At 43.1% G+C, this 24728-nt stretch overlaps 1 protein-coding gene across 1 annotated transcript in view; it reads right to left on the bottom strand.

The window, feature by feature from the left end:
• The window catches only part of LOC125447479 (complement C3-like), a 108092-nt gene that overhangs the window by 38529 nt on the left and 44835 nt on the right, over positions 1-24728 (bottom strand). The window contains exons 20-27 of the mRNA XM_048521868.1: positions 20791-20930; positions 17266-17478; positions 16297-16351; positions 12092-12178; positions 9581-9784; positions 5787-5862; positions 3558-3717; positions 2243-2338 (exon numbers count right to left, since the gene is read on the bottom strand). Of these exons, the coding sequence (XP_048377825.1) occupies positions 2243-2338; positions 3558-3717; positions 5787-5862; positions 9581-9784; positions 12092-12178; positions 16297-16351; positions 17266-17478; positions 20791-20930 (1031 nt within the window). The remainder of the gene's footprint in view (positions 1-2242; positions 2339-3557; positions 3718-5786; positions 5863-9580; positions 9785-12091; positions 12179-16296; positions 16352-17265; positions 17479-20790; positions 20931-24728) is intronic.

The raw sequence follows: 24728 nt of genomic DNA, 5'->3' as shown, positions 1-24728 counted from the left end.
CTAAAGTCAAGGGGTCAGTACCTCAATAGTCCAAGGATTAGGTCCCAGTGAGTCCTATAGGCCTAGTGCACACAGTCTGGGGATTCACATCAGTCAGTGGTCTGGTCACTCCTCAGTCAGGGCTGTCCGTCCAAGTCAGTGATGGGATGGGCTGTGGTCAATTCCAGGGGTCAGCCCAGTGAACGTCAAAGGTGGTTACCAGGAATCATTGCTGTGGTCAGGAAAATGGGAACACGAGTTGTTTGGACTGGAGGCTGGGATGCAGAAAGAACACGAATTGTAAAGAGTGGGAAAACGCAAGATAGGAGGGTGGTGGTGGTGGAGGGGAGGGGATAGTGCATTGGACGACATAGGTTACTGCAGCAGGTGCTCATCGACAGTCACAACCAGCTTGGCTTCATCAGGGAGGCAGTTCAGCATGATTGTTGGTATGGCTTAGCTGTGGCCCACACTGAGCATTGGAGGAACAGTGGCACTCCATTAGATGGGGTTCTAAGATAGAATGGTGCCAAGGATGGGCAGCCTGTGCAGTTTGGTTCTGAATCATTAGTACATTTACAAAGGAGCATTTGTGCTTGCAATGAAGAGTCAGTCATGCCACTTATGTGGAGCAGCAGACGGAGTTGAATTGAGATAAATGTGAGGTGCTGCATTTTAGAAAGGCAAATCAGGAGAGCACTTACACACTTAATGGTAAGGTCCTGGGGAGTGCTGCTGAACAAGGAGACCATGGAGTGCAGGCTCATATTTCTTTGGAAGTAGAGTCACAGGTAGACAGGGCAGTGAAGAAGTTGTTTGGTATATTTACCTTTATTGGTCAGTGCACTGAGTAATATTGGGAGGTCATAATGCAGCCGTACAGGACACTGGTTAAGCCCCATTTGGAATACTGCGTTCAATTCTGGTCTCCCTGCTGTAGGAAGGATGTTGTGAAAGTTGAAAGGGTTCAGAAAAGATTTACAAGGATGTTACCAGGGCTGGAGGGTTTGAGCTACAGGGAGAGGTTGAATAAGCTGGGGCTATTTTCCCTGGAATGTTGGAGGCTGAGGGATGACCTTAAAGGGGTTTATAAAATCATAAACAGGGTGAATAACCAAGGTCTTTTTCCTGGGGGAGGGGAGTTCAAAACTAGAGGGGCATAGGTTTAAAGTGAGAGGGGAAAGATTTAAAAGTTACCTAAGGGGGCAACATTTTCACACAGAGGTGGGGCATGTATGAAATGAGCTATCAGAGGAAGTGGTGGAGGCTGGGACAATTACAGTATTTAAAAGGCATTTGGATCGGTATATGAATAGGAAGGATTTACAGGGATATGGGCCAAATGCTGGCAAATAGGACAGATTAATTTAGGACATCTGGTCAGAATGGATAAGTTGGACCAAAGGGCCAGCTTCCATGCTGTGTATCTCTGTGACTCTATGCCTCTACGTGTCCCTTGTGAATTCGCCCTTTCACTATTTGCATGATGAAAGCCAACTCCCGGCCAAGAGCACTCGGCCTCGTGCACGGCTGGTCTTCCAAAATGACACCAGTGCTGGGAATTCTGGGAGCTCCCCACTGTGGCGAGTAACATTATGGTCTGCCTGAGTGGGACAGTGAGGTACCAGGAGGACACCTTGGAGATGTTGTGCTTTGGTAATGAGGCAGGCTTCAGAGAAAGCCACTAGGGATCACAGAGAGAAACCTTCTGTGAAACTTGCCAAAACTGACACTGATTTCTGTAAAGTGTCACCCCAGTTCTCTGAATTAAAATATCACCCCGACATATTGAGCACTGAAAGATAAAGCCGTCATAGCTTACTAGATCTAGCTCACCAGATAGAGCTGCTCTCTCATTAAAGAAAGTAACAACTAGTGATGGTTAAATCTGAGGGTCACTATGCCTCAAGGAAGAGGAGAGGTTGAGGAGGAAACTTCATGGTAACCGCAGCCAGTGTGGGAATTGAACCCAACCTGTTGGCAGCACGAACCAGCCAACTAACCAACTCCAGACTTGATTAAAGACCGAAAGAACTGCGGATGCTATAAATCAGGAACGAAAACAAAGTTGCTGGAAAAGCCCAGCAGGTCTGGCAGCATCTGTGAAGGACAAAGCAGAGTTAACGTTTCGGGTCCGGTGACCCATTCCTCAGACCGGACCCGAAACGTTAACCCTGTTTTCTCCTTCACGGATGCTGCCAGACCTGCTGAGCTTTACCCGCCTTGAATGCTATCTTACACTGAATAAAAAGGATCTCTTTACCTCCATCTGAGGAGAACAAATAGCCTTAGACTCAAACAATGCGATGAGTACAAAGGCAGTCAATGAAGCATCACTTTCCGATCCCTTGACTCCTCCCTATAAAAGGAAAACAACATGCAAAAGAACAATGAGACACCTCATTCTGGCACTTTTCCACACTATCACTTCAAGCAAATAACAAGAGTAAGACCAAAAGCGATCGCTGCATTAATTCCTGGAGTTCAGGATTTAGCAAAGGCTTAAAAAGGTAAAATACGAGAAAACCCAAAGAAGATATTGACCCCAAAATGTAGCCAATCACTACATGATTATGTCAATGGCTCAGTTTCATTGAGGGAACAACGTGCCCATTTTAGAATATCAGGTGTGCTGTATGAATCCAAATTGGGCAAGAACTGAACGACTTCAAACAAAAATTCTGGAAGAAAATTGTAGCCTTGGCATTTAACTGTTTTCTTGGTTTTTGAATGAGCCATTAAAATGCTACGAGTTAACTGTTTTCCTAAGCAACTTGTGTTTATAAACATGGAGACTTTCCCATTAAAAAATATTGTTGGATGATTTCCAACAGAGGGGAATGGAACAGACATCACGGAAGAGTGGAGAATGTAATTATGGAATTTAAAGTGGGAAAAGAAATGTTATTGTTCCATGTTTGCATAGGTCCAGAAGACAGCGGCTCATAGGAACTTAGGAACAGTAGTAGGCCACTCAGCCCCTCGATTCTGTTCCACCAATCAATGAGACCATGGGCGATATGCTTGTTAAGGGAACATTGTTCAATAGTGAAGGGCAAATAACAAAAGGGTGAAAACAGAATGTAGGAGTTACAGCGGGATTAGTCCAAGCTGGCATTCAAGAGATGGGGAAAGATCAAAGAAAAAGATCAAGAGAAATTTCAATAAAGGTGCCCAAAATGTTTGTAAGTTTTGATAGAGTAAATAAGGGAAAGAAATTTCCAGTGCCAAGAGGGCCCAGATCAGAGTAATTCATATAGGAATGGAATTAATGAGGAATTTTGTTAACGTAATGAGTCTTCATGAGCATGGGATGCTCTACCTGAGGCAGAGCTGGAAGTAGATTCAGTTATAACTACCAAAAGAGGATTGGAGGAATAGTTGAAGGAGTAAAATGCAGGAAAGAGCTATGGACTAGGAATTACTGAATAGTTCTTTCAATGCATTAGCACTGATACGATGGACCAAATGGCCTCATTCAGGCCTGTCTTGTTTTATGATTCCATGATTTGATGATTTAGTTTTTTGTCAATGCAACCATCCTGAATGATAAAGAATAAAAAGAAACACTTGCGTACAATCATCTCTCCGTGAATTACGGGAGCATCTTCTTTGAACGAACCATCAGGCTTCTGTTTATTTAATATCAGCCACTGTGCAGCTCCACATAGAACATTCGGATCAATTGTGATCAAATTGAACGACATTGCAAATACTTTCACCACGTAAGCAGTCAGCCTATGCAGAAAGAAAGCCAACTTTTAAAAGAAGGATCTGACAAGGAACAGATTTTCTAGAGCAAATTGAACTGAAGAATCGTTTCACACTAAATATGTGTCACTGCCACAGTAATCATGACCCAAGGCACAGATGCTGAATAAATATTATCTAATCCAAAGAGATAGTAGGAACTGCCGATGCTGGAATCTGAGATAACAAGGTGTAGAGCTGGATGAACACAGCAGGCCAGGCAACATCAGAAAACTTTTTTGTTTTCTGAAGAAGGGTCCAGACCCAAACCATCAGCTTTCCTGCTCCTCTGATGCTGCCTGGCCTGCTCTGTTCATCCAGCTCTACACATCGTTATTTAATACAGATTTACTTTCTTTTGTGGAAACAAACTTTTTAACTAGAAGTGAATACTTCCAGAACACTTTCCCTGAACATTTCCTTCTCGTTCCTCTCCAACCCTCTTTAAACACTAACTCTGACTAAGATTTTGGCTAGGAGCAAATTACTGCAGATGCTGGAATCTGTACTGAAAATAAAAAATGCTGGAGATCGCAGTGTGCCAGGCAGCATCTGTGGAAAGAGAGTGAGCGTACATTTTGAATTGAGATGTCTCATCGCCAGCCTCTTCATCTTCTCAGCTCTCATGAAGAGTCATCTAGACATGAAGTATTCGCTAACATTTTGGTTACCCAGCCTGGTAATCCCTCTTATGAATCAGCTTAGAAGGTTTCATTATGTTCAGCAGCTATAGAAAGTATCACTGACGTTAGCTCACAGGAGATTAATTGTTTCAGAAGGGAATTCTCCCTACAAATTGTGGGAGTTGAGAGTTGTAGTGATAATGTCATAATCCAGAACCCTAGGCCAATGTTCTGGGGACATGGATATGAATTCTATCCAGGCAGATGGTCAAATTTGAATTCAATAAAAATCTGAAGTAATGGTGACTGTGTAACTGTTGTAATTGCTGTAAAAACCCATCTGGTTCACTAATGTCATTTTGGGAAGGAAAATCTGCCATCCTAATGTATTCTGGCCTCCATATAGCTCCAGGCCAAAGCAATGTGGTTGACTCTTAACTTCCATTTGGGGCAATTAGGGATGGGCAATAAACGCTGGCCTAACCAGCAATGCCCACATCTATGAACAAATCAAAAAAGATTGCATGGGAGATTGCAAAACGATTTTTACATCCTGCACAGCTAGCAATGCAATGTGAATTGTTTTGACACCAGTACAATTAGCTGGTAGAGAGAAGCAGCAACATTAAAATAAACCAAAGCGTTCATAACTAGAATGAACTGCCAGAGGAAGTGGCTAACTCAGGTATAGTTACAGCAATCAAAAGACATTTGGACCGGTATGTGATTAGGAAAGGTTGAGAGGGATATGAGCAAAATGCGGGCAAATGGGACTATTTAGTTTGGCATCGACAAGTTGGACCAAGGGGACTGTTTCCATGCTGTATGACTCTATGACTATATTAATAGCAGTTGCTAGAGATCTGAAACAAAAACAGGAATTCCTGCACTCAGCAAATCTGGCAGTATCTGCGAAGACAGAAACAGAGTTAATGTTTCAGGCCATAGATGTTAGAATCCGTTCAGACCACAGAGAAGCCATTTGGCCCATCAAGTCTGCACCAACCCTCTGAAGAGCATCCCACCAAGTCCCCGTACCCTGCATTTACCACGACTATGCCACCTAATCAGCACATTGTGGACAGTTTATCATGTCCAATCCACCTAACCTGTTCGTCTTTGGACTGTGGGAGGAAACCGGAGCACCCAATGGAAACCCACACAGACAAGGGGAGAAAGTGCAGATTCCACACAGTTTCCTGAGGGTGGCATGGCATCTAGTTCCCTGGTGCTGAGGCTTTGAGTCCTGCGATCCTTTCTCAGTAAGGGACTTTTGTTTTAGAGTCAGTTTCAGAACAGCTTTTTGGCAAATGCCTTGACATTGCAAAGCATTTCAGAGGAGTACCTGGGATGCGTCATTGTAAAGTATGTCGCTATAGGATTACCAGAAAGAGAAAGGAGACATTTAATTTACTAATTTAACTATAAGCTTACCATGTGCTCGGTTCTCGAGTTGTAAATGCTGCATAAGCACCACTTGCTTGGCGATAAGCCAATTGCTGAGCATAGCCTAAATGAAATGCAAACAATGTGAGAAGAAAATAAACTCTACCAATGCTGAAAATACAAAACAAGAAAGCATAACAGTTTGTGCAAAAACAGCAATCCAGTTCAGAATCACAGGAACTGGGAAGTATTGGAATATTGAAAGCCTTCAGAAAATACTGACCAATTAAAGCCAATTCCAAATGTAGAAGTAAGAGTTTTGTTAAGTACCTCAAATGTCAAATAAAAGCAAAATACTGCAGATACTGGAAATCTGAAACAAAAGCTAAAATTGCTCGAGAAACTCAACAGCTCTGGCAGCATCTGAAAAACAGAGTTAATGTTTTGAATTCAGTATGACTGTTCTGCAGGACTGAAGAAGAAATTATAAAGAAGAATCACTGGACCCAAAATGTTAACTCTATTTCTCTCTCCATAGATGTTGCCAGACCTGTTGAGTTTCTCCAGCAATTTCTGTGTTTGTTCCTTCATACATTTCCTCCAAGATCCTAAGAAGCTATCTAATTCTAAGAGGTTAGTTATAGAGGTTTCCAGGGCATTCCAGCATTGTATGCAAAATTTAAATCTAAAAATTGAAACAGAAAACCCCTCTTGTTCTTACCCCTTCATTTCAGATGTCCCATCCATGCCCCTGGAGCTACCCCATTGCTCCCCCATACCCCTGCAGTGGTCCACATTCATGCACTCACCTCATATATTTGTATCAAAGTATGCCCGTCTACTCCTTTCTCATAGTCCCTCACTATCGCAGGTCAACCTATGGACATCAACCATCTTCTGATGGCTCCTTATACTGCAATACTACTCTATGCCCCTGAAGCACCTGATGGCTCCATTTATTTCCTGTACCATCCCCTGACCATCGCTCATAGTCCATTACATCCTATATGCTGACAATCATTCCCATGGTCCTCGAAACCCCTATTCCAACTCATCTCCCATCCCGTCCTTCCCTGTTCAAACCAATTTACTTATCATCCAGCATGGCCAGTAATCAGAAGGCAGCACAACAGAAAATAAAGTTATCAGTCTACTGGCTAAGTCATTGTTAAAAAAACAGTCATCGGTACAAATGAAACATTGACCACAGTGAAATTGCAAGAACGAATCCCTTAGGAAATGGAACATTTCACTTAACTGTACAATGTTTATTTCAACAAATATTTCACTTATGGTAAATACTTTATGTCTAAAAACCTTACAGTAAGCAACATTTCCCTTAAATAACCAGGTGGAACTTTCTGTCAACAGGCCCTCCCTTGGGAAAGTCAGCCACACGGCTCTGATCCACCCAGTGGGTTTATAGAACCAGGCACACTCCAACTCAGAGCATTGTTTTGATCTAACTATATGTTTTTTTTGGATGGTTCTTTGCCACTTTGCTGAGTTTATGGACAAGCATGCCTTCCCACAGCCTGAAAGAGTACCTTAACTCTCCCTAAGGTGACATGGGGCCATTTCCAAATGGGGTGTCTTATCTCTTCTAAAGGAGAGAAATATGAACACACATACGCACACATGTACACACATGTTCATGACCTATTTTAGCTCAACACCAACTTACTGCCTATCTCCATATTTCTCCCCTCACCTACTAAGCCCAGATGGCTGTAACCCCAACATAACACGAGGCACTCAAAACCATCCAAAACAAAGCAGCCTGCATGATTGCCCCCTTAGCTAACAGTTTCAAAGTTCACTCCATCCATCACTTATGCATCATGGCAGCAGCATTGCTATCTACAGGTTATTGTGCAACAATTCACCGAGGTTCCCTAGGTGGTACTTTCTGAACCCACAATGTATACCACCCAGAAGGACAAGGGCAGCAGTCACATGGGAACATCACCTCCCAGTCCACTGACCATCCTCACTTGGAACTTTAAGTCCGTTCCTCCACCATCATTGGGTAAAAATCCTGGAATTCCTTCAGTAATAGCACTGAGTATCTGCTACCCTTATCCTTCTAGGTCATATAGCTCACAGGCTTTGAAGGCATTGTCAAAGCAAAGCAACGCAAGGATGCTGTGAATGTGCTATTGTAAACTTTAAGAACTATCATCGATTGAAAGAATCAGAATGAATCAAAAAGACAGAATAACTCTTTGTGGAATAAACTGTTTCCTGAGAAAAAGGGAGAAGGAATTAAAAGCAACATGCCAATTAACCATGCCTGGGAAAGGAAGGAGTCGAAGCTCCATAAACAAACTATTTTAACAACTGCTTGATAACTAGCTGACTTTTGGCACATAGTAAATTAAAGTTGCCTACAGAAGAACTTAACGAGTTAATGGCAGGAACAGAGAAGCTACTCCTGATAAGAAAGCAAGTTGTAGACATTGTGACTTCAGAAGTGTCATAAATAATGTCATACCACAAACTTGATAAGACAGAAAATCCTATAAGAATTTAACTTTGGGATTCCACAGCATTGGAACCCCAGAAAACCATCCTGCATAGGGATCAAACCTTGGTCATATCCAGATACAGATGCTATTGTTTGGAGCATAACTAATTCCACCATTAACTGGGTAATAGCTAAGTTTGGTTGTGAAGCTTAACTTGCTTACTTGAGCTTTCATGTTTCAGTTGCTAGATGAAACAAAGTTTAAATAATTGTTTCAGTATTTAGCAGTAAGACTTCACAATAAATAGCCAAAGGTAGCTTGTGTTAATTTACACACAAAATGAGCATCAGCTAAGTGCTTAGCGAGTGAGCATTAAGAAAGCAAATGAGCACTCCTAAGATGTAGCCTGGTCCAACACATGAGCAGGATGCCTGTCCCTTCATGAAAATTGTAACTGCAGCTGCTTTTCAATGAAAAGCGACATAGAGTCCATAGAGGTGTACAGCACAGAAACAGGCTTTTCGGTCCAACTCATCCATGACAACCCAATATTAATAAATCTAGTCCCATTTGCCAGCATTTGGTCTATATCACTCTAAACCCTTCCTATCCATGTGCCTATACAGATGCCTTTTAAATGTTGTAATTGTACCAGGCTCCACCACTTACAAAAAGTTGCCCCTTAGTTCCCTATTAAATCTTCCCCCCATCACCTTAAACTTATACCCTATAGTTTGGGACTCTCTTACACTGGGGAAAAATGCATGTTAAACTGCAGCAGTGCAGTGCAGAAGCACAGTGTATGTGGATTAGAGGTAAGTCATGAGGGTGCAGATAGCCTGTATCAGACAACAGTGTAATGATGTGGAAGTGCATGAGGCCTTTGTCCATGTTACTTGCCCTGATTCATTAGCGTCCAAGATGGAATTCTGGAGGAACAAGTCATGAAATGGAGTCTCTAGTACCTGCTCAACTCCCAAGCCAGGAATTCTCTAAGTCTAGTTTCCATCTGGCACATGTTGCATTGGAACCTGCATTTGAATGAAGTGAGATTAGGCAGCAAAGAGGGTAAGCATTGGCCAATAAGCCCAGTTAATGGACATCTCTCCATTCTCCAGCAGAAATCAAACATTTGGGGCTCTTGTTGGAAGATATGACTTACTGGTCTTGTCTTTGAGAAAGGCGCCGTTCGACTCCTCACTCAATTCTCGCAAATTTCTCACCATATCTCATGCTAAGATTGCACCCACAGTCTATTCTGTGTTTGATTTTTGCTAAATCAACAGTGATGGTGTCTACGTGCAACAACTTGTATTTCCAAAACATGACATTCCTTTTCTCAACAAACTTAAATATAAAAGGAGTGAGGCGTACCTGTTTGAATGTTCTTCACTGAAGCATCTCGCCTATCCATTCCCACTCTTTCCCACTGCCTCGTTTTGTCCAGGAAGTTGGTGACAATCACTCCTGGGGTTATCGATGCCATGTTCTGCTCTCCACAGCCAGTGGGAACTCTAATTAGATGTTTCAGTTTGGCTCCATCAATGGAATTTTCAATTGTTTGGGCTAAAATGTCTCCTGTTTGGGAACAAAATACATGAACATGTGAAAAACATTGCAAATGATGGAATTCTGGAATAAAAACAAAAAATGCTAGAAATGTTCAGCAAATCAGTTAAAATATGTGTTCAGAAAATCTTTTCGATTTTCCATCAGAGCTGAAGAAAGTTATCAGTCTACCCGCTTTTAGTTAGGCGAAAGGGATAGCAGAAAAAGAACACAAGTGAAGGTCTGTCAAAAGGGAAATAATCAAAAGTACTTCATCTTTTGATTAGATGCTTTGTATCTTTCCAATAATTAGATCAAGGCTTGTATTTCTGAATCCATGTTATTTCCATCTCTATATATTTCTATCCTGCTTTTCTCCCGTTTTTGCTACTGAGTGGCAACTGTTATTATTCTGTTATTCAGACCCCATGTACTCACATCTCTTCCTTAGTTATTAAGTAACCGCTTGCTTTAGATGCATTGTCATTCAATATTTGCCCTCTATCACAAACTTCCCTTTCATTTCTTTATCTATTCCTACCCCATTTCACCTGCTTAAGAATCTGTAACATCTCTAAGCTTTCCTGGTTCTGATGAAGAACAATCAACCTGAAATGTTATCCCTGTTTTCATCTCCACAGATGTTGCCTGACCTGCTGAAAATTTCCTGCATTTTCTGCATTTTGATTTATATCAAACAAAAACATAATCAAAATCAGGCCTCATTGATAAAACTGTCACACTAAATATCAGAAAGTAATTCTCCCCATTTACATCCACAAATCTTTGATTTCTTTCACTGTCTTGGAAGAAATTGACAGGGACCCCCTGGGTTATGAACGGGCTCTGTTCCTGAGTGCATTCATAAATTGCTTTGTATGCGAGAAGGAACACAATACGTCACAATATAAAATAGCTGTTCAGAAAGTCAAGCAAATGTTCACATGTTAGATCTTTAAAACTAATACTAATACATCGCTGTGTGGGATCCGTTCAAAAGTCAGACATTTGTAAATTGGCAATTGCCTATATTGCCAAGGTGCACTTTGAAAATAATTCCTATATCTTGTAAAAGAACAATAAGTATAAAATTGTAATTGGTTATTTGCAAACACTGCCCCAATAGGAGGATAAACTCATAAGACTCTATTTTAAACAGCTGATCTTTTACATTATTTGCAGAGCATTTACAGAATCTAACAGAACAAGATAAAAACGTTCATCCAGTTGCATCTCTGTCACCTCTTGGGTACAGTCATCCACATGGTCTCACATGCGACTCTTTGCTCTTTGCCCCTTCATTTTCTCCCTTTCTATTCCTCATCTTATTCTCTCCTACAGTTACTGAATGCATCTGCTTCCACCATTCTTATGCGCAATGAATCCAGCTCGCACCATCTTATCGCATTAAGAATTTATCATCTTGGCTCTTTTGTGGGAGTCTGGAATACCTTGCCTGGGAGGGTAGTTGATGCCAGAAACCTCAAAACCTTTAAAAGGTATTTGGAAGAACAAACAAAGTGTCATAACATTTAAGGCTGTGGGTCTAGTGCAGGACAGTGGGACCGGTATAGATAGCATATTTTTGACAGTACACACTTGATGGACTGAAAGGCCTCTTCTGCACTCAATGGTTATGTTGCAATTATCTTAAAATCACATTCTTCAGTTACTGGCTTCTCAGTCGGGGAAGGAAAGAATCACTCCTTAGTAACACTATCAAAATTCTACTTTTTTATACACTTCGGGCAACAGCAACAAGCAATAGTCAGAAATTATAAGAAGGAAAATAATGTTTAAAAATTAAGATGGATGCTCACAAATTCGTAGCATACTCTAAATTTAACACAATTTCCTTCAGGAAACATTTTTCTTTGCCAGTTGTACTTTTGATCACATCAGTTATGTCCTGGGGAGATTCACAAACTTTTAGACTCAAAAACAAAAATTTCTGGCCTCGCAAATGAAGGCAACAGAAAAACAAGCACAGGAAGATGTGCCAAATGGCTACCTTCTGCACTGCAAATTTCCATGATTGTGTCTACAAGTGGTGGGATACAAAATGAAAATCACCCGTCATCTTCTGACATTGGAAAGTATGATTAATCAATGGCAGCTACCGAGAAGAGGGCCAAAGAAAAATCACTGAACCATGTATCACACAGTTAAAATCAAAAAGAAGGAAATACTGTCAAATTTTTGCACTATGTATGTTAGAAAAGTCCATGTTTGTACAATCCAAGAAGGAGCTCTAAGATCCTGAGCTAGCCCTATAAAGGTAAAATCAAACATACTTAACTATTTGGCAAGATATAAGCATGATCCAAATCAATGTACCTTGAACACTGATGAATGATAACGGCTCTGTATCTGGAACAACATCATCTGGGACTTTGATGTTAATATCAATTGTTTGTTGCTGACCTAAATTGAAGGAAGAACGTGTTGTTATATCAAGCAAACCTTTCATTTAAATCATTGTGTTTTTCACTGCAGCCATTGGTTTGCATTGTTTCCTATCAGGTCTTTCCCTCTGGCAGGTCAGTTAGCTTAGTTGATTGGACAGCTGATTCATGGTGCAGTGTAACACCAACAGCCTGAGTTCAATTCCTGTATTGCCTGAGGTTACCATGAAGGACTCTCTCCTCATCGGAGGCATGGTGACCCTCAGGCTAAACCACCAGTCATCCTTCTCTTTAATGAGAAAGTATGACAATGGCAACATTACCTGTGTTTACCTGCAACTGCTTTACTGAGTCCTCCTGGAGTTTACTCGAGATTTCAGCATTTTAATTCCTCCCAAGCTTTTGACTAAATTAAGGAAGCTCCAACATTCTGATATAGCCCTATGAAGGGAAAATCAACAATTCTTAGCTTTCCACCCGGGTCTCAGTTTCCCCTGAACAGATGGTTAGGAGTGGAAAATAATTAGTGACATTAAGCATTTAGTAATATCTAGCTTAAATTTGGTTAGACAGATAGAATTGAGAAGCAGAAAAGTTCTGGTAATCTTGCCTTGAAGTCTTTTGGACCATATCTGCACAAAATTCCGGTCCCCATTAGGATACAGAGGTAGCAAACAAATGGAAAGAAATGAATTTCACAAGGGGGATAGCGGAACTGAGATGTTATACCCCACAGGAAAAACTGAATAGGCTGGAAATCTTTTCCCTAGAAGAAAGAAGCTAGGGAGTGTCATAGAGTTATACAGCACAGAAACAGACCCTTCGGTCCAACCAGTCCATGCCAAACATAATCCCAAACTAAACTAGTCCCACCTTTCTCCTCCTGACCCGTATCCCTCCAAACATTTCCTATTCATCTATCTATCCAAATGTCTTTTAAATGTTGCATTTGTACCCACATCCACCACTTCCTCTGGAAGTTCATTCCACACACGAGCCACGGTCCACGTAAAAAATCTGTCCCTCGTATTTTTTAAATCTCTCCGCTCTCACCTCAAAAATGTGCCCCCTAGTCTTGACATCTCTCGTCTTTGGGAAGAGACACCTACCATCAACTCTGTCAAACCTCTCATTTTTTTGTTAACTTCTATCAGGTCACGTCTCAAACTCCTACACCCCAGTCCCAGCCTATCCAGGATAACAAGGTGTAGAGCTGGATGAACACAGCAGGCCAAGCAGCATCAAAGGAGCAGGAAAGCTGACATTTCGGGACTAGACCCTTCATCAGAAATGGGGGAGCGGAAGGGGGCTCTGAAATAAATAGGGAGAGATGGGAAGGCGGACCGAAGATGGATAGAGGAGAAGATAGGTGGAGAGGAGACAGACAGGTCAAGGAGGTGGGGGTGGAGCCAGTAAAGGTGAGTGTAGGTGGGGAGGTAGGGAGGGGATAGGTCAGTCCAGGGAGAACAGACAGGTCAAGGGGGCAAGATGAGGTTAGTGGGTAGGGAATGGAGGTGCGGCTTGTGGTGAGAGGAGGGGATAGGTGAGAGGAAGAACAGGTTAAGGAGGCGGGGATGAGCTAGGCTGGTTTTGGGATGCAGCGGGGGAGGGGAGATTCTGAAGCTTGGGAAGTTCACGTTGATACCATTGGGCTGCAGGGTTCCCAAGCGGAATATGAGTTGCTGTTCCTGAAACCTTCGGGTGGCATTGTTGTGGCACTGCAGGAGGCCCAGGATGGACATGTCGTCTGAGGAATGGGAAGGGGAGTTAAAATGGTTTGCGACTGGGAGGTGCAGTTGTTTATTGCAAACCGAGCGTAGGTGTTCTGCAAAGCCGTCCCCAAGCCTCCGCTTGGTTTCCCCGATGTAGAAGTGACCACAACTGGAACAGCAGATGCAGTATATTCCAGAACCCTCACCCCATCCCCCTCTCTGATGAAGGGTCTAGGCCCGAAACGTCAGCTTTTGTGCTCCTGAGATGCTGCTTGGCCTGCTGTGTTCATCCAGCTTCACACTTTATTATCTTGGATTCTCTAGCTTCTGCAGTTCCCATTATCACTGTCATATTAGCAGATGTGCAGGTGAACATCTGCTTGATGTGGAAAATCTTCTTGGGGCCTGGGATGGGGGTGAGGGAGGGGGGGTTGTGGGGGCAGGTGTAGCACTTCCTGCGGTTACGGGGTAAAGTAGCATAACCTATCCAGCCTTCCTTTATAACTCATACATTTCATACACAGTAACCTCCTGGTAAATCTCTTCTGAACCCTCCCAGCTGGCAAAGCAGGCTAACATAGGTTTGATGGGGTAATGGCATTCCCATTTGTGAGTAAGAGAGAGTGGACTAAAATGAGGTCCTGTAATTCTAAGAGCATAAATCTAAAAAAAAAAGTAGAAGCTCAACAAGTAAATCAAAATGTAGGAATTTGGAAGAACGTGGAATCACAGCCATAGACAAACTTGAGGCAACTACCTTAGGAGATTTAAGGAAAAGCTAGATGGATATATGAGCGAGAAAGGTGCAGAACATGGTGCTGAGGCAATGAGATGAAGCAAGACAAGATGAGATCACATGAAGTATAACTATCTGGACAGATCTCTTTGGCAGGGTGCCCAGTGTCTTTGCTGTCAATATTATCTCACCCCACTACCGCAAGACTTTTGCATTGTAAAAGTTCTCTTTTTTGGTTTCCTTGTATATCACAAAACAGCACTGGAATGCAGACTGAGATAATGGGAACTGCAGATGCTGGAGGGTCTAGGCCCGAAACGTCAGCTTTTGTGCTCCTGAGATGCTGCTTGGCCTGCTGTGTTCATCCAGCCTCACATTTTATTATCCTGGAATGCAGACTGTTGGTTAATTTAATTTTAAAAATACTCATCTTCCAATCTGGTACTTCATTCAATTACTTGTACTCAAGGCGCATGACACGGTTGTTCAGAAACAAATTTTTCTCCTCCCCTTTACTTATCTCAGAAGCATTTATGCTACCCACCTCAGCTGTGAACATCTCGTCTTATATTTCTGAAAACAACTATCCTCAGTGTGAGAATATGAAGAGTCACTTTCTGATTTTGCACTCTCGGTTGTGAACCTTACCACTGATGCACATACCGGTATGCCATCTGTGTCATTTTTCAGAATTCCTTTGCACTTATGACACCTTTCCAAAACATAATTATAATCGCCCCCCTCAACTCCCCATTTGAGAATACTACTAGGCAGATTACCCTTTCATGTTGTGTTTAAGGAACTGCATGTGTCATCTCAAGTTAATTTATGGTATTCACCCTCTTTCACAGGAAAGCAAAGCTAGGCTTCCGTGTGTCAGAGATAATAGGAACTGCACATGCTGGAGAATCTGAGATAACAAGGTGTAGAGCTGGTTGAACACAGCAGGGAAAGCAGCATCAGAGGAGCAGGAAGGCTGACATTTTGGGCCTAGACCCTTCTTCAGAAAAGAAAAAGGGTCCAGGCCTGAAACGTCAGCTTTCTTGCTCCTCTGATGCTGCTTGGCCTTCTGTGTTCACCCAGCTCTACATTTTGCTATCTATGTTTCCGTGTCATCGCATTGAATTCATTCCTTCAATCCCTTGCCAATGTCTGAGGCTGCTCACAGCCTTGACATACTATTTTAGCTCTGAGCTGAGTGTCTAAGCTCTCTATTACTTAAAGTCACACAATGATATATATCTGTCTCTGTCTTGTCTTCAGCTCATCTGCTGCTGAAACCCTTAGCCTTGCCAGTTACTGCTAGACTCTAACTATTCCAATAGTATGCAGACCAGCCTCCCATTCTCTACCCTCCATATCATTAACTTCATCCAAAACTCTGCTGTCCATATCCAAACACACAAAGGTTCTGTTCACCAAAGAGTCCCCGTAACTGGCATGGACACTGAAACTGTCAACACCCCAAGTCAAGACAGTTTTCTCTGATGCTGCATGGCCTGCTGTGTTCATCCAGCTTCATACCGCCTTATCACAGCTTTGCTGCTCCCTGCCCTTGTCGTTTTCTCCAGTCCTGAAGCCTCGCTGCATTTGCCCAAATGGGTGCAAAATGAAATGAGTGACTCTGTTTTCGGAAATAACTTGACAACCACTTGCCGTTAAGATGTGAGCAAAGGAGAAGAATCTAACCTTTGGGATCCAATTCGTAACTTTGCACGGGACAGTCGACTTTCTTTCCCTCTGGCTACAGGAAGGAAAAACAGAATTAAATGAGTTAGAGAGTCTGCTTCTTAGTTTATGCTTCAACTATCATGATTCTGTAGCTTAAAGCATTTTACAACATAATCAGAGGGTTGGATAGGGAGAGCCTTTTTCCTAGGATGGTGACAGCGAGCACGAGGGGGCATAGCTTTAAATTGAGAGGTGATAGATACAGGACAGATGTCAGAGGTAGTTTCTTTACTCAGAGAGTAGTAAGGGAATGGAACATTTTGCCTGCAACAGCAGTAGACTCACCAACTTCAAGGGCATTTAAATGGTCATTGGATAAACATATGGATGATACTGGAATAGTGTGGGTTAGATGGGCTTCAGATTGGTTTCACAGGTCAGCACAACATTGAGGGCCGAAGGGCCTGTACTGTGCTGTAATGTTCTATGTTCTATGTTCTATCCAGGACATACGTACACTTTTTTTTAACAAATCTACTAGTATAAATTCCTGAAATTTACAGCAGATACAATATTTGCCAACCTAATTTTACAATTCCCATTTTTCCCAAATAAAAGTCTGTCATTCAGTGTGATATCCAACTGACATCAGAGTGATATCCAATGCCCACCACCCAAATCTTTTACATTCTTTGTAATCAAAGGCACTGCCATAAATGTTCAATTCCAACTCCAGTCTCCACTGTCCAAGGGCGTGGTGGGGCAGATTCAAACATAACTTTCAAAAGGGAATTACATGAACCACCTAAAGATGGGGGTAAATGTAGAAGCTCAGAGAAAGGCCTGGAAGTCAAACTTTTGCAAAGAGTCAACATACGCTTATGGTTCTGAACAGCTTTTTGCCACACTGCAAACATTCATTGATTCCTATCCATTAATTAACGAGTGGTGACAAATGCTGAGGGCATCTGAAGGTTTTGTACCTACCACCACACGAAGGGATTTTCTCACACCATCAGTCACAAGTTTGTCAAAGACTGAAGCTTTAACTTCGATATCGATTTGTCCAATTATTAGAGGAACTATGACGTAAGGCACAGCAACGGACCCTTTCCCAGGGATGTCTACTATTGTTCTGAATCGCTCTGTCTGTTTTGCACCGCTGCAGATATTTTCATTATATGGAAGCTCTACACGCACCTACAATTTAAAATACAATGGAATTATGAAAAAATCATGAATCATTCGCAAACAATTCACATCAGTACAAGTGCATTTTGCCAAAATTAGAACTGTAACATCTTGCTCCTGACTCATTTGCACCAAAGTGCTGCAGATCCACCTGTGATGGAGGAAATGGTTTTCCATCGGAATTATACAGCTAAACTGTGATTGACCACACTGTGTACATTCAATGGCTTATTTTCAAATAGCAACATCTAATCAACAAGATCAACGCATTGTACACGGGAAAAATCTCAGTTTCAGAACGAATGCCAGAAACTAACAGTAACGGCCTCCTGAGGCCTGAAGCTACGAAATGCAAAGGATTCCAAGCTGCTTGAAAAGCATGCAACATGTACGCCTGGGATTTCCAGCAACAACTTAAATTAAACACTCCAGAAAGCTGGAGAAACATTTGCAGTTCCACACTTGGGGCAGCAGCAGAGGGAGTGATTCTCTCCTCCTTTCAAAAATTTTCAAATTAAGCGTTAATTCAATATAGGGTCATAAAGCCAAACAGCACAGAAACAGGCACTTCAGTCCAACCGAAGGAGCACAAAAGCTGATGTTTCGGGCCTAGACCCTTCATCAGAGAGGGGGATGGGGTGAGGGTTCTGGAATAAATAGGGAGAGAGGGGGAGGCGGACCGAAGATGGAGAGAAAAGAAGATAGGTGGAGAGGAGAGTATAGGTGGGGAGGTAGGGAGGGGATAGGTCAGTCCAGGAAAGACAGACAGGTCAAGGAGGTGGGATGAGGTTAGTAGGTGGGAAATGGAGGTGCGGCTTGTGGTGGGAGGAAGGGATGGGTGAGAGGAAGAACAGGTTAGGGAAGCAGGGACGAGCTGGGCTGGTTTTGGGATGCAGTGGGGAAAGGGGAGATTTTGAAGCTTGTGAAGTCCACATTGATACCATTGGGCTGCAGGGTTCCCAAACGGAATATGGTTGCTGTTCCTGCAACCTTCGGGTGGCATCATTGTGGCACTGCAGGAGGCCCATGATGGACATGTCGTCTAAAGAATGGGAGGGGGAGTTGAAATGGCTCGCGACTGGGAGGTGCAGGTGTTTATTGCGAACCGAGCGGAGGTGTTCTGCAAAGCGGTCCCCAAGCCTCCGCTTGGTTTCCCCAATGTAGAGGAAGCCACACCAGGTACAGTGGATGCAGTATACTACATTGGCAGATGTGCAGGTGAACATCTGCCTAATATAGAAACTCATCTTGGGGCGTGGGGTGGGGGTGAGGGAGGAGGTGTGGGGGCAAGTGTAGCATTTCCTGCGGTTGCAGGGGAAGGTGCCGGGTGTGGTGGGGTTGGAGGGGCGTGTGGAGCAGACAAGGGAGTCCTTGCCACCCCAATATGTCCTCCTGTCCTATCACTTATCCCTTCATACCTTTCCATTCTTATTCTAAGTGTTTTTTAAAATGTTGTAACTCTACCCGCATTCAACTCTTCCTCAGTAAGTTCAATCCACATGTGAACCACCCTCTGTGTAAATAATTTCCACCTCATGTCTTATTTTAAATCTCTCTCATTCACCTTAAAAATACACCCCTAGTCTTGAAATCCCTCATCTTGGGGAAAAACACATACCATTAACTCTATCTACACCCCACATGATTTTATAAACCTCTCCACTCCAATGAAGAAAGTCCCAGCCTATTCAGCCCTCAGACAGCCCATACCCAGCAACATCCTGGTAAATCTCTTCTTAACCTCCTTTAGCTTAATAATATCCTTCCATGGTCAACGGGCGGTATTGTTATCAGTGCTACAAGGGATTTGTTACTGATGGTAAAATTTATCATTTCCATTTCTCACACTTAAACCAGCTCTACAATTCAAGCTGCTAGATTATTTTTTGTTGTAACTTTATTGCAGTGGATTAAAATAATGCACGTTGAATCTAATATTCTGTGATCCAGTACTGTGTCTGCTAGTAGCCTCCAGTAACCACCCTAACACTAAACTACCAACTAACTCCATAAAAACAGAAATTCAGCAAATCGAACAGCATCTAACTTCAAAAGTTTCAAACCCAGTGACCATCTTCAGAACCCTGAGCTCCGGTTGACTTCCTAAAGTCTTTGAAAATATTATCTCCCAAAAGGCATATTTGTTTTGTTCACACCATATCATAAGTGAATCTTTCCAATCAGCTGTTTTTCCCTGCTTTAGAATTGGAAACCCCAGTTGGAAGTAACCCTAACATTCCCTGTGACTTTATGGATGGCACATTCACTGTTGTCGGCTTCGTCAATCCTATTATTCCTTTAACACAATCCATCATACGATCCTTTTTCACTGCAGTGATCCCCCAACTTTCCTGGTGAGAACCCATTTCAATCCCTGGGCTTCATGTGATCCCTGGTAGAAATTTGGAAGTGAAGAGTTGCATGGACATGCCAGCAGGGCTTCTGTTGCAGCGACTGGTCTGAAAGGAGTTGAACATACCCAACGCACCCCTTTTCCCTCATGTCCCATCAAGTCCCAACTTCTCCTTCATCACCATCCCCCATTCACCCTTGCTTCAATCTCATCCCCCACCTTGTTCATACCCAATCTTCCTTTCCTGCACTCCTCTCGCTCCCTCCTTCAACCTGCATCTCCCCAACTGGATTGATTTCCACATCCAAATCACTTCCACTCTTCCTTTCTTTCACACATTCTACTTCCCCCATCTCCTTACCTCCCTTTCCTTCACTGCCTCCATCACACCCATCAATACCTTCTTTAGCCCCTGATCGGTCATTCAACCCCAGTAGATAGTTTGGCCCATCTCCCTCTCACCCACCTTTCCCACCCACCTTCACCAATTTCTCCGTCCTTAAGATTTAAATTTCTCTCTTTACACCACTTCCTTAATTTCCTCCTCCTCCTTTACCCCAATTATCATAATTTCATTGCTCACATACAGATTCTTTCATCTTACCCTCCTTCAATCTCATTTCTACTTCCTTCATCTCTTCTTGTCCCCCACCGCTTCCTTCAACACCCCCCCAATCTTCCTACTCTCACTGCTCATATGCAGTGTCCTTCACTCTTCAGATTGCCACACCCCTCTCCCTTCATTGGTCATCTCCTTTCTCCTCTGCCAGCCCCATCTCCCACTTCATTCGGCCCCACCCCTCCCACAGCCCATGACCAATCTCCCTTTCCAATGAATTCATAGAAACCTCAGCCAACATGGGAATCGAAGCCACACCGTAGGCATTATGCTGCATTGCAAACCGGCCATTCACCAATTCAGCTAACCAACGCCCCCACTGGGATGACGAATGCATTACGAAACTTACTCGACTCGTTTCTTCATCATAATTGTACAGGATCGCTCTAATTTCCACTTGCTCATTACGGACAACAGAATATGGAAGTCGAAGATCAATGAAGAAATCCTTCTGCACTGTCAGCTCATAAGGTTGAGCAACACATATTCCTGGGTACAAGAAATATAATTTAAAAAATAATTCAGAACAGATGGCACAATCCTGATCTTGAAAAGAGTGTTCAATTCGTATTGCAGGCATACCTAAAGCTGGAAATAGTGAATGGGAAATGGCAACCCCTACTTTTCTTTTTAAGTTCATCACCTTTGTCACCACAACTGTCATTGAATGGATCCTACCATCGCCACCATGTGCTTGGAATTGCATGTTTACATGTGTGACTGTCACTTCAGTGGGTGTTTCTGATAATCACTGATCTCCCCATTCTTCTCATGTCTTGTCACAGTCACAACCCATCCACAACACCATCTACAAGGGCACACAGCAACAGCAAGGCTCATTGAGCAGCACCTTCCAATTTGATTCACTCCACGTGATGTCAAGAAACAGTTGGAGACACTGGATACTGCAAAGCCTACGGGCCCTGACAACATTCCGGCAATAGTACTGAAGACTTGTGCTCCTGAACTTGCCACTCCCCTAGTCAAGCCGTTCCAGTACAGTTACAACGCTCGTATGTACCTAACAATGTGGAAAATTGTCCACGTACTTCGTGTACACAAAATGCGGGACAAATCCAACCCGGCCAATTACTGCCCCATCAGTCTACTCTCGATCATCAGTAAAGTGTTGGAAGGTGTCAGTAACAGCGCTATCAAGCAGCATCTGCTCAGCAATAACCTGCTCAGTGATGCCCAGTTTGGGTTCTGCCAGGACCACTCAGCTCCTGACCTCATTACGGCCTCTGTTCAAACGTGGACAAAGAGCTAAATTCCAGAGGGTGAGGTGAGAGTGACAACCTTCGAAATCAAGGCTGCATTTGGCTGAGTGTGGCATCAAGGACCCAAGCAAAACTGGAATCAATTGGTATGAGGGGGAAAGCACTCCACTGGTTGGAGTCATACCTAACACATAGAAAGATGGATGTGGTTGTGAGAGGTCAATCATCTCAGCTTCGGGACATCTCTGCAGGAGTTCCTCAAGGTAGTGCCCTAGGTCCAATCATCTTCATCTGCTTTATCAATGACCTTCCCTCCATCGTAAGGTCAGAAATGGGGGTGTTCACTGATGATTGCACAATGTTCAGCACCATTCGTGACTCCTCAGAGACTGAAGCAATCCATGTTCACATGCAATAAGATCTGGACCATATCCAGGCTTGAGCTAACAAGTGGCAAGTGACATTCCTGCCAGACAAATGCCAGGCTATGACCATTACCAATCAGAGACAATCTAACCACCGCCCCTTGACATTCAATGGTGTTCCCATCAGGGAATCCCCCACGATCAACATCCTGGGGCTTGCCATTGACCAGAAACTCAAATGGACTCACCACATTAACAGAGTAGCTACAAGACTAGAAGCTGGGAATACTGCGGTGAGTAACTCATCTCCTGACACCTTAAAACCTGTCCACCATCTACAAGGCATAGGTCAGGAGTGTGATGGAATACTCCCCACTTGCCTGGAATGAGTGCACCCTCAACAACACTCAAGAAGCTTGACTCCATTCAGGACAAAGCAGCCCACTTGTTTGGCACTACATCCACTAGTATCCCTTCCCTCTACCACCGACGATCAGTAGCAGCAGTGTGTACTGTCTACAAGATGCACTGCAGAAATTCACCAAAATCCTCAGACAGCACCTTCCAAACCCACGACCACTTCCATCTAGAAGGATAAGGGGCAGCAGATGCATAGAAACACCACCCCCTGCAATTTCCCCTCCAAGTCACTCACCATCCTGACTTGGAAATATATCGCCATTCCTTTAGTGTCCCTGGGTCAAAATCCTGGATTTCCCTCCCTAAGAGCACTGTGGGTCAACCCACAGCAGAAAGACTGCTGCGGTTCAAGATGGCAGCTCACCCCCACCTTCTCAAGGGGCAACTCGGGATGGACAAGAAATGCTAGCCCTGTCAGCAATGCCCACATCTCACAAATGGATAGAAAAAAACCATGACCTCTACCACATACAGTAGGACAGGCAAATACATGGGGAACCTCAACACTTATACAAGTTCCTTTCCAAATCACAGGTCGAGGTTAGACTTACTCAATTCATACTCTGTTTGCAGTTTCCTAAAAGAAAACCAAATGTCGACACAATATCATCAGAAACAAAAAATTCTGTATGTAAGGCATGGTGAGCAATTTGGTAAGAGTGCACTGGAACAGTTGGGTGGGAGGTGCCAGAGGATTGGAGAGGAGGAATTCATACCCTGAATCACAAAAGTCTGGAAGACTTCCTAGTAACTATGACAGTCAGTTGACATTGGTGCTAGACAAGAAACAATAATCATGGGTAAAATAATCAAAAGGTACTAAGAGAGTTTTGAGGAAGTAAGGAGAGCCAGGACAAACTGGCAATAACACAGATTACGTTTTACAAATCTAATAGATTTTTCAAATGAAGTAACAGAAATATGATGCAAGGATAGAAGTGAATGTTGTTTCTGTGGATTTTATGGAAGCCTTTGACAGTGTACCACATAACGTTTAATTTAATGCAGAGAAGTAGGAACTGATGTAGTTTGGCAGAAATAATGGGGACAAGCAACATAGATTAATTGGAACATTTCTGAGGAACATAATTGGACCGAGAGGACTGAGGGTCCATGCTTTAGATCTTTGAAGGTGGCAGTACACATCACGAGAACGGTTAACCAAGTCATTAGTTCTTGGGTTTCATGAGTAGAGATGTTGAGTTCAAATGCTGGGACGTTACACTGAATCTGTATTAAGTTGTGGTTAAACTACAACTAGAGCACTGCACCTAGTTTTGATTACGATACTTTTGGAGGGATCTAGTGTCCCTTCAAAAGGTGGACTGGAGATTTACCAGATTGGTTCCAGCCTAGAGGGACTAGGTTTGGAGAAGCTGGAATGGCTCTCTTGGAGAAATGACAATACAGGAGAAATTTGATTAGGTTTAAAATTAGGTTTAAAAGATTACAACATGCATGTGTCTGTGTAGTTGTCCCTTGGACAGCAGATGAGGTTTGCAGATAAGGATTTTTTTCTGAAGAAGGGTCTAGACCCGAAACGTCAGCTTTCCTGCTCCTCTGATGCTGCTTGACCTGCAGTGTTCATCCAGCTCTGCACCTTGTCATACAAGAACCTACATGTTAAGTTTTTTTATTGTGGGGAGACTGATGCACTGTGGCTGGTTCTGTCTGACCAGGAAACCTTCCTGCTCAATGCACCTTCCACAGAACATAGTGAAAGGATTTACAGACAGATAAGCATGAAGTATCTTTCGTGGGCATTAAGTTCTGTGGTGGGGCTTGAAGAGAGAGCTTCTGGCTTTGAGGGTGGACTCTATGACAGGTGGTTTAGATAAGTTAAACAAAGAAAGGCTGATGGACTCATACAACCATAGAGTTGTGCAGCACAGAAACAGACCCTCAGTCCAACTCGTCCATGCTGACCAGATATCCTAAATAAATCTAGTGCCACCTGCCAGTATCTGACCCATATGCCTCTAAACCCCTCTTATTCATGCCCCCAACCAGATACCTTTAAAATGTTGTAAATGTACCAGCCTCTTCCTCTGGCAGTTAATTCCATACACGCACCACCCGCTGTGTGAAAAATTTGCGCCTCTAGTCTTTTTTATATTGCTCCCCTCACCTTAAGCCTGTGCCCCTCTAGTTTCGGAATCCCTGAGCCCACGGAAAAAACCTTGTCTATTTACCCTATCCATGCCCCTCACAATTTTAGGAAGAATTGTGGGAAAGTATTCAGAAAACTACCTGAGCTATTGCTGCCCACTGTATTTTCACTC

The sequence above is a fragment of the Stegostoma tigrinum genome, chromosome 35 (genome assembly GCF_030684315.1).
Source record: "Stegostoma tigrinum isolate sSteTig4 chromosome 35, sSteTig4.hap1, whole genome shotgun sequence".
NCBI classification, from domain to species: domain Eukaryota; kingdom Metazoa; phylum Chordata; class Chondrichthyes; order Orectolobiformes; family Stegostomatidae; genus Stegostoma; species Stegostoma tigrinum.
Note: the sequence above shows the minus strand (reverse complement) of the source record. Positions and strands in the feature narration are given on the sequence as shown.